Below are 11,133 nucleotides of genomic sequence, written 5' to 3'. Positions count from 1 at the left end.
TTTTCTCAAACTCATTTTCAATCACATATTCATTCAATAAATAATTTTGCAAAAACTTTTTCTTACTCTTTTAACCATACATTTTCCAAAAAATCAGTATTACAAATCTCATTTTTCACCCAAAATAATATAACAATAAATAAATAAAATATCGGTGCTCTAAGTAATGAAATTCGAAACTAATATAATGTTTGACCAACTTTTAAGCTATAAAACGCTTTACCAAACATGCTCTAAATCATTCATAATCTGATCTCAATTATGTATTTCTAATTGCACCAAGTACTCTTCAATTTCGTTCAATTTCCATCGGGAACTGGCAAAAATTACTGGAAAAATTTAACGGAATCGTTCATAGAAAATACAGTTTCTATTACATGGAATCTTGGTACTTTATAACATCCATTGTATTCAAATTGAATTTCTCGCAGATTTTTTTAATACTACATTTACTAAGACCATTGGCATCATCATGGTCAATAATCTCATCAAGTTCCTTGGAGGGGTCAAAAACCTAGACAGAAGAAAAAGAAAAGTACGTCAGAAAGCGAAAACTAGGAATGACGTGTAACAAGAAAAAAAGTGTGATAAGCACATGTATTTACACGAAAATCATGGATATTGCAAATACAAAAATTATCAAACTAAAAATTATGAGAATTTTAGGTGCTAGATAGAGGACGGAAGAAGTGCACAAGTTTCCTACCAAAAAATATAATAATAAAAAATTAGGCGGACAATGAATTTGAAAAATAACAATACAATTTAGGGAAAAGCCCCTTGTATACCGAGCTTACTCCCCTCAGACAAGGGGAGGAGCCCATGCCCAATTAATAAGCCGGCGCCGCCTCCCATGTGAGAGGGCTGTACACCGAGCTGTAAGGCTCGATGTACGTGTAGCAATCCCCTACAATTTAACAGCACAAGCATTTCGAGAGGTGAAGTGAGAGAGGCGCAAGGGTCATGCAACTTAACAAGAAGCATCCTCCCGAGTCCTGTCCCCCAACCAACCCAAAATCTGAACTGCAAGATCAGAGCCTCGTGTAACCAGTTTATTTACTGTATAAGAATTGAATTTTCCCTATTTGGACTACTAAGTAGTTGAAGTACTAACTATTAGATAATCAAACTCACAAAGCAACAATTATCAACATTCAAGTTTCAGTATTGATTTATTGAAAGGAGTCCAGAAGATAAGCAAGTTTAACCAGAAGGAACTCTATGCAACCAAGCCGAATAGTAGAAAACAAAATCCAGGGGCAGGGACAAAGCAAAAGAAAGAACTATGAGCATATCAATTATTGCAATTAATATTTCACAAATCACAATATTAAGAAGCCTACCCACGGAGGACCAGCAGAATCATCACTTCCTTCATCGGAGTTTGATGCTGTACGCTCACGCGTCTTCGTCTCAAGATGCTGATTCGGACAAGTGGAATCATCGGTGACTAAACGAAGAAGCTTCTCACTTCCCTGAAAATGATCGATTTAAGCAAATAAACTTGTTAGTAATCCTAGTTACTGCTTTTCCTGCACATTAGATCAGATTCTTTGATTGAAACTTCAGACGTAAGCAAGAAATTCCACAACATATAAGAAAATAAGATTATTGTTAGTAGACGTTTCAAGAACTCTTTCTCAATTTCTGAGCTATCGGTAGATATGGATTAGGCAACAATGACTAGCACTCTAATGAGATAATGGTTTTAAGAAATTTCACTCACCTTTGCAGCTCTCCAGTGCGAATAACTACGGAACAAGATCCAAAAGAATGGGACGTTAGGCAATGGGAGAAACTGCATAAAACTCAGCATAAAAATTAAATCAGATACTTCAAACTGTGTATCAACTACAATATATCGTCATAGAAAATTAGCCATTGTTTCTGTAAAAAATAAAAAATAAAAAATAATAGAAGTTAAGTTTGACATTCTTGCCAAATATACAGATACATACCATAAAAACTGATGTCAGTGGCAGCAATATGGCTGATCCATAGAAATATTGCGTGTGAACAACTGAGCCCCTTGTATACAGAGTAAATGCATTAATTTTACGTCTTTGGATTAAAAATTATATAAACGAAAATATTCCATGTTCAAGAGAAGTTTATTTCACAGTAAGAAGAGAAGAAAGCACGTTGATTTTTACAGTCAGGAAAAGAAAATTCAAGGAAGGCTCAACACTGAAATCCGATAATGCCTGACCAACAGAATTTTGGTAAGAAGAATGGTCTTTTTTTATTTAGTAACAAGCTTTGTTAAAGAGATTAGAGTGGGTCTTTCTACCAATTGATATCTTTCCACAATAATTGAAATTCTATTTCTTTAGACCCCCTCTATGAGGAGGCACCCCTTCTCCCGAAATTATAGGGCTATTTTACCAAGTTCCTTAATCGGTATCTTCAATTTTTTGGAAACTTATAAAGTTCTTCTGTCAAACCCCGATCAAAGGACAAATTATAGTGTCATCATTGCAACAGATCAGGCCACATAAGACGGAAGCTCCACTGGAACTCTCAGGGCCAGGGAAGAAGAAACAAACCAACAGAACAGCTGAGGATTTCTGATTGCTGACAAGCACAAAGTTCAGAGTATTGATAAAACGTGCGCATTTCAAGTCTCTTGTCTTAAGCAAGGAAATACTTTGCGTATCTCCGAAATTTATGAGCCAGTGCTATTCTCCTCCTACATTACAGGAAACGTGGCCAAGTAGGAAAATTTTCCTATGTTTTATGACACAAAAAACAAATAAAAAGAAAAAAAAAAAAAATCAGTCCACAGTTTCTAGACTCAAGGCCTTCAGATCATATGCCAGGCTCATCAAATCTTTCACTTCTTAGAATCTAGGTTCAGGACATCACAGGGTCAAATCAGCATATGGACCTCTCTTCTATTCCTGTTCATCCTAAATTGCACCCCACTTGTTCCTAATTTCTCTTGCAACTTAATTTCCATAAAACTCCCTCGTATTTGATCCTTAATGCTGGATTCTCTCCAACTCACTGTGTATTTTTTAGATGTGTAGTGTGGAAAGAAACTACACTTAGACTATTTCAAGGCTTATAAATTGTCAAAGACTCGAAGAAGATGTCGAGAATGTTTAACAGGTATCACAATGTGAGAGTTCTTCCAAATTGAAACGGTGTTGTGGCATTCTAAATTAGGACACCCAAAGAACTCATATGAACACGGCAAGGCTCCATTTTTTGGAAAAGTAACAAAACACGTTGATTAAAATAACTACAATTTTTTTTATTTGATTTTATAGTGTAAACTTTAAAGCATATGGTAATTTGTGTAGGATGGGAATTTAATGGATAAGTGGCTTAAAATGGTCCCTGATTTTGAAGAGGCCAACTTCTTTATGGGCCCAATATTTTGTTAATCGATAAGGGCTCGTTTGGCATGGCTTTTGAAAAGTTGAAAGCTACTTTGGGGGACTAAGAAGATGCTTATAAACATGTATAAACTAAGAACTTTTAGAAGCTCGCCTAAAGTAGCTTCCTCAAGAAACTTTTCTTAAAAAAACAAAAGTAGACGATGTGCCAAATGGGCCGTAAAAGGATCGATTGCTTCATTCATTTCGTTAGAAAACTGACTTCTTTATTCCACATTAACAAGGTATTGAAATAGATAAAAATGTGCGCGCGCTTTTTATGAAAAAAAAAATGGTGTTTCGCAAGTCTAGAAAAAATACATTTGTCGTCATCTAGGGTTCAGGCGCCGTTCACGCCTATCCCACTTGCACCTTAAGTTTTTGGATGTGTTGTCCTCGCTCATGATCATAACCACATCCAAAGCAAGTTAGACCCCAACTTTCTGAAGTGGGTCTTTGTGCAGGTGTTCACCAACTCAAAATGGCCCCACTGCTTCCATCCAAAGTCCAGGAAAGTACTTGTAAAGTGGTCACCATATTCTTTGAAAATCGATATTACTTCCACAAGGCACATACCTTCTCTCCACGAAGAGCGTGATAGAAAATAACATCAAGTTCGGTAAATCTCATTGATCACCATAATTGAGAACTCCACCGCTCCCTTCCTACTACAACTTTTGGTTCTAAAAATTATATTCTCATTTCTACTACACCAGTTAGATTGGCAAGAATAATTTCCATCGTGGGGATAAAGGATGACTATACATGGCATTGGTTTAATTTTGAATGAACTCTTCGGAGGTCATATGTAGCTAAGAAAGTCTGTCCATGGAGTAAAGAAATCAACGTAAGCTTGTTTTGAAAAACAAAAACAAGTTTTTTAAATGTGCACAGGGCGGTAAGGTGACCATACTAATGGCACATGTTCATGATATCTTACTGACTGTAAATAACTACGTTGAAATACATAATCCAAAGGATTCCCTTGCCAAAAAGAATGAGAGTAAGAATCTAAGAGAATTGAGCTGAGTCCAAGATATTAAGGTGGCCAAATCAAAAAAAGAATTTTCCTGTGTCACAAAGAAGTGTAGTTTGGATCTATTAAATGAAATTGAAATGCATTGGTGCAACAACTAGATGTCCCCAACTGATGTCAATCACAAAGCAGCACAATGGTGACTATAACATTACCAAAGGTTAGTAGGCAAGCTTATATATTTATCCCAAACGACTATTGCTTTTGCACTAGGAATCATTTGTCATTCTCTCTCAAAGGAAGCTAAATGAAGAAGAACAATAGGAAGGTTTATTGCACAAAGAATTATGCAGTTATAGCTTAACATGGAAAAATAAAGCATGTTGAAATCAATTGACATTTGATCAACAAAAAGATAGCCGTCTAGTCCACTGTAATTGCTGACTTATGACATCAGGGTTACCGAAGACTCAATTTCAGGAAATACATAGCATGCCAGAACGACTAGTCTATGGACTAGCTTGAGAGGGCGTGTTAAGAATCTGAAGTCAAACTAGTTTTTGCCGCTTGCAATTTAAAAATAGCAATATGATTACTGTAGTCTATCAGTTTAAGGGAAAAGGTATCCCTTATTTTGAATAGTTGACTGCAATTAAGTTCAACGCCTCAAAACAACAAAGGCATTTAATTATAGTAGAACTTCAATGCTATGCTCGTGGGGTTTAAACTGTTACCAACAAAAACCTAGTTCTCCCAAGACTTTTTGGTGTATAAATGGGGGGCAATACTTCAACACTTTGTATAATTCTAGCAGCAACATTGATGTGTTTAAGTAAGAGTGGACCAACAATGAGATGAGATGCAAGAACCAACAATCAAGGTGGTAAAAATAAAAAATAAAAAATACGACCATAAATTTACCTGAAGGCTATATGCCGTAATCTTCGGCGGATGAGTCGTGGATTCAAACTGCAAATTATCAAAACAAAATTAATGGCGAAACAGTAAAAATCAGATGATATACACTGATATGTGTTGTGCCAGTATATATATCTGCAGATATTAATCCTGCATGCTTCTTCCACATTGACATAATTTTACTCAGTTGTAGTGTACAAGTGAAACATTGAAGCACAGAACTGCATGAAACAAAAGAATTCAGTTAACAAGCTGCTAGAATTTATGATTTAGGATTCATTCTGTGTTAGACAGAATGGTATTTTGGTCTTTTAATAATTGTTGGAATGGGCAATACTCAAGGTCCAGGAGTCTTATTTTAATTTAGTTACACCACTTGCTTAGAAAAAATCCTAGTTGGTCTAGAATAAATTGTGGTGTTCAAAGATTTTATATCTTAACTTTCATATTATTTTAGTTAAGATGATCACAGTGAAATAACAATATTATGTTTGAAACTGCGTGATGTGTCTTCCTTAGGTAGGTTCATAAATTCAACATTCTATTCCTATACATTCTTATTCTTTTACTTCCATAACTATTCTTTGTTTCAACAATGCCAGAACCATAAATTTATTCTTCTCACCTTTAATTCAATGTTAAATGAAACCTGATTAGTGATCAAATCATCCTCATATTCCTACAACTGATTGATAGATATAAAGATAGAGATGGTTTATATAGGATTTTAAAATAGAGTTTAATTCGAGTTATCAATGTTTAGATTATTAGAATTAGAATTTTAGTAGATTTTAATAAAAGTTGAGAAAATATGTGGTTAAAAAGTTGTGGGATTCATGAAATATGAGGTGAAAATTAATTATTGACCTTAACTTAGATTAAAAATTGAATTTTAATCGGTACCAAGGCTTAATATTCTAAGAAAGTTCTAGTCTAATATAAGCTATTTTAATATTAGATCAATCGCTCTATATATTATTCATTGTAATAAGTACCCTTGAATATATGATAAATTGATTTTCTTTTTTCCCCTCAATTCTTCTTTTCTTGGAACTCTTTTCTCTTCTTGTTCTTCAATTGTTCGTTGTCAAATTAATACGCCTTTACATTAATTCGGTATGCAATTAAGTCATTCTCATATTGTTCTTAGTCTTACAAAAAAAAATGAAAAAAATCCAAAAAAAAAAAAAGAAGAAGCCATATCTAATCCAACATAAATTCCACCCATTAGACCAACAATAAACCAGCCCATTCACCTACATGCCTTTGCCCATCAACCCATACAACAAGCCACAAGTTTCATACTTCTTATACCATATCTGGACATAACCCAACAACTCACTATTTCACACCATTATTTTTTATGTACTCATGGACTACACTGATTAGCCTACTACTCACAACTTCCAAACCTAAGTCCACCAATATAATCATAGTTCCCATTATTCAGTTTGTTTGGTTACTTTAAAAAAAAATAAAATAATAATAATAATAATAATACTTTACTTATGCAGGAATTGTGATCTCTTTTGTTCCTATTGATTGAAGAGCTGCTCGAAAGAATCAATTACTGCTTTTTCACCATAGCTATACCAATTTGAAGTTGATGATTGAGATATTGTTTGGCTCTTTTAAGTCTTGTGAGGTACAAATTTCTTTTATGTTGAAAACATTATTTTATTTTGGTGTTTTCACATGTCAATTAAAAATTTAAAAATTTAAAAAAAAAATTCTTTGAATTTCTAGTTGCTTTTTTCCAATTAAACAAAAAAGAAAAAATATAACAAAAAATTGATTGGTCTCGGCATTCTCCTCACATCATATACGAATCCTATAAAATCTCTTACACCAACATCAATCCTATAGATCGTTAGCGTGCCTTCCCCTTCCCCTTATCAATACAATCCTCAACCTAGGAACTATGTCAACGACATTCATTATTCTTTCATGCAAAGTTCCATTACAACGATCAGACTTTGATGGTTTGATGGTTAGACTAGTCCACAGTCAATTCTGGATTGGCTCGTTAATCTTGAAAAGTTCTTTATCTTTCCCACATTAACTTACGTCCGTCAAATTTATCGTATTAATATGTCACTTGTTCAATTCTACTAGGAGCTATTGAAAATCATTTTTACGTAATCATCTAGGTTAACGGCCTGTTACATTTTGGGATGAGATTAAACAAATATTAAGTAATAAATATGCCCATGTGTATTAACAAACGGAATTGTTAAATCAATTCTTTTTGTGTTGTAGGCAAGGTACGTTCACTGTTAGTGAGTATCTAGCCACTTTGAAGAGCTATTACATTGTTATTATATTTATGAAGCTCTCCACATCACAGCATCTAGGTTTATCAAGGCTAGAATCCTAAAATTTTGCTTGACGACATTTTTGCACCTCAACCCTTATAGTAAGCCTACAGGTAGGCCAACCGTTGGTACATATCTATTTTAATTTGTCCATCGAGTAAAAATCTAGGGATACCCCTCCACTCACACCAATCCCTTCCTAAATTTAGTTGTGTTAGTCCTCATCATGAAAAAGAAAATGAGATTTCTATTGTTGAACCCATTGACTATTTTGATGGACAAGATGAGAGTTCTGAAAATTGTCTCAAATCTCCTTTCACACACCAGTCTTCGATATAATGCACGAATATATGGACCATTAATGCACCAATAGATGGACCATGACACAGTTGATGAATTACCCATAACATTGGCACCTAAGCCAAATATTCCAAGTGTCCTTGACCTCATGCCAAATTAATATCACCTACTCTTTTGTTTGACTTTCACGTTAACTTTGTTATGGCATTCCAAGTGGCCACATTCTTTTCCAAGAAAATTGTCTGCTTACATACTCTTCCTTTTAATATTCGAATATAGCCTAATAATTATTGATGTATTGAGTTAGCTCCTCTTTTAGTTGTCAATGTTCCTAAATTTCATGTCAAAATAAGAAGACAAATTATTTTTCAATCCTGAAATTTTTTAGCTTACTTTTGATGCTACACTCGAATGAAAGTCAAGTTTACAGTGTTACAATCCTTTCTTTCTGCAATGCTAGTTGCTTGTGGTTCTTATCATGCACAGCGAATTGAAGTTTTTGAAAAGGAATTGCATAAGTTTATGCTTTTTGGAGTTCAGTGTGGCTACTTGATTAAAAGGAAAGATTGTCCCCCTTGATCATATCATATTCTTGGGGTTGCTACAATATGATGATTATGTTAGTTGATCAGTAAGAAAAATCGACCCTACTTGACTAAGAAGTTGCAATCTACCTCATCAGAGTCGAGTTCTCTTAGTTAGAAATAAATGAAGGAGATAGATATAAAAATAAAGATAGAGATAGTTTAGATAGGATTTCAAAATAGAGTTTAATGAATTATGAATGTTTACATGATCAGATTAGTTTTACTATTTTGGTAAAGTTTTAGTCTAATAGAAGTTCTTTCGATCTTAGATAAGTTGCTCTACATATTGAGGGCTTATTCATTGTAATAAGTACCCTTAAATATATATAAATTGATTTTCTTCTTTGACCTCAATTCTTCTCTTCGAACCTTTTCTCTTTTTGTTCTTCAATTGTTCTTTATCAAATTAATGCGCTCCTGCATCATTGATGTTGATATTAAAATGGCTAAAAAATCATTAAAATTACTCTCTATTTAGAAATTTGTCAACAGAGTTTTTGGTTAAAAGAAAATTGGGTTCATAGAGCTTGGATCTGTGTGGGGAGAGATCTTCAATAATTTCGCACGTGAGGGATGATTTCTAAGCTTCATCCAGTCACTAATAACTTGATTGTCCACATTGAACATCCCTAGCACGAGACCAATCGTAGGAACCTTTATGAGTGATTTTCTGAAAGTTGTCCTGCATCACTTTTTCTATTCTGTACTATTTAATATGTGCAATGGTTAAGACATTGAGCATTCTCAAATGTTTGTAGTTGGCAAGTCTAAAAGAAGAATTTTAAGTCAAGGCCTCCAAATTAGTTCCTCTAGCATTCTTTACGTGTGTCCCTAGCTTCAAATATTTTAATATTTTAATCAAGATGAATAAAACTTTTCTGCCTGAAAAGAATACTTTCTCACTTATGCCATGGTGAACAGAAGTTAAAATACATCTAGCTATCACGATTTCTGTCCGTAGAGTAACAAGTCTCAGTGTAAATAGTTTACAGATTACAATTCTTTGCTTAATGGGCCAGAAAGACTTTCTTTACTTGTCAAAATGAAACCAAGAAAATTGAAGAAAATGCAACAGTAAGGGGTCCAAATTCAAAATACCTCGATGGATATGTGATCTCTACACATTTAAGCTCCTTCGGAATGGATTTGAATAAAATCTCTGTCGGCTTCACCCGTGACAACAGCTTCAACCCCATCCTAAATTTCACCACACTAATCAACATTCAGTAAAATAACTCGAAAACATTATTTCTTTGTATTTTCCCAAAATCAAAATTTCAGTACCACCATCCATTCGCAGACACAATCAATCCCAGGCAAAAGAGACCAAAAAGTCTCAGGAATTTAAATATACCAATGAATCTTGTTCTTCAAAGTCCCTTGAGGCGCTTTCTCTAGATTTGTCCAAGCTCTATTCATCTGTACGGGTTGCATACACATACATTAAATAACATATTGCGCATTAATCGTTAACAATCTGTATGAATTACGAACAGAATCCATCGCACCTTAATCTAGAATAGCCAAAACCCATTACACATTAGTCAATGATAGAAAGAACAACAACACAGTCCACTACGCATTAATTCATATCAATCTATATAAACAAAACCCAATACACATTATTTAATAAAATAAAATCAGACCTTGTTCGCAGAAAAATCCACAAGAAGTTCAACTTTCGAGTCCTCAGAAGCGTTATTTCTTTTATATGGCGAAGAAAAAATTGTTTTCCAGAGGTCTTTGAAGGTGGAAGGAGTGTTGGAAGATTGAGAGGCTACTGTCGCGGAATCAATGGATCTGCTAAAACACCAGTTCCTCCCTTTGATAGGAAACACAACCAATCGAGCCTTCATGGTTGAATAGTATGATTGAATGGATTTTTACGCTTAATTTGCACTGGGAAATTGATATGAAGATGAAATTTGGCAGCAAAGAAACGGTGTTGAAGCGGCGGGGTCCGAGTACTGCGTGTCTTTGGAGGGTGACGATGATATGGAATCCACGTAGGCTTACTGAATCTGGATTGTGGGATTTGTCATCAATCGGGTGACCGAATTGGGGGACAGAAAGGTGACCTGCTCAGCTGGAAGAAAGGCTGGTGAGGTGGGAGCTTTCAATTGGTTTTTGTTTGAAAGGAGTTTGACGAGATTTTTGAAAATAATATAAAATATAAATATTTAAAAACACTACTATATCCTTTTAATTGATCCCCAAATTAAAGAACTAACGACGTAGTTCCTTCTCCTTCCTTACCAATAGAGTCCTAAACGTTCCTTTTTCTTTTCACCTTCGAACCATCTCTTCTCCATTGCGCGCCCTCTCTCTTCTCTACTATTCCTTCTATACGCAAGAGAAATCACCAGTTGAAGGAGCATTAGAAACTCGAACACTATCTAGCAGACCAATTTTTGAGGGAGCATTCTTCAAATTTCAAGCACATAATTTGTTGTTTACGTGAAAAATCCTCAGACATTATACCAAATTTTGTTTAGCTGGGTTTTCGAGTTGTCTTAGCAATTTTTATAGTTTTGTCATGATCACTTTATGTACTTGGATTGGCCTATTTTTTCTTACTGAATTTGGTATTTATGTGTTTTATCGAGTTTTTTTGTGGAAAAAGGGAAATCACATAGCTCACTAATAGACTTAATGCC

General features: G+C 34.5%; 1 protein-coding gene across 1 annotated transcript; it reads right to left on the bottom strand.

Annotated features, from left to right (window-relative positions):
* Positions 1 to 247: 247 nt before the first annotated feature.
* On the bottom strand, positions 248 to 10,584 carry LOC111401485. The gene is made up of 8 exons (XM_023029225.1): positions 10,123 to 10,584; positions 9,831 to 9,895; positions 9,575 to 9,673; positions 5,278 to 5,325; positions 1,959 to 2,028; positions 1,727 to 1,798; positions 1,344 to 1,475; positions 248 to 514 (listed from the first exon to the last, which is right to left on the bottom strand). The coding sequence occupies exons 1-8, from the start codon at positions 10,330 to 10,332 to the stop codon at positions 374 to 376; spliced, it is 837 nt and encodes a 278-aa protein (XP_022884993.1). The 5' UTR covers positions 10,333 to 10,584; the 3' UTR covers positions 248 to 373.
* Positions 10,585 to 11,133: the final 549 nt, after the last annotated feature.

The sequence above is a fragment of the Olea europaea genome, chromosome 10, assembly GCF_002742605.1.
Source record: "Olea europaea var. sylvestris chromosome 10, O_europaea_v1, whole genome shotgun sequence".
Taxonomy (NCBI): domain Eukaryota; kingdom Viridiplantae; phylum Streptophyta; class Magnoliopsida; order Lamiales; family Oleaceae; genus Olea; species Olea europaea.
This window is presented reverse-complemented; position numbering and strand designations above follow the sequence as displayed.

What these genes read in the sequence shown, in the direction of transcription:
- LOC111401485 (XM_023029225.1), bottom strand. Translation starts at nt 10,332, where the DNA reads ATGAAGGCTCGATTGGTTGTGTTTCCTATCAAAGGGAGGAACTGGTGT. An exon ending in TGGATTTTTCTGCGAACAAG is followed by an intron (nt 9,896 to 10,122) that starts GTCTGATTTTAT and finishes CAACCCGTACAG; the next exon opens with ATGAATAGAGCTTGGACAAA. An exon ending in CACTGACATCAGTTTTTATG is followed by an intron (nt 1,799 to 1,958) that starts GTATGTATCTGT and finishes AGTTTTATGCAG; the next exon opens with TTTCTCCCATTGCCTAACGT.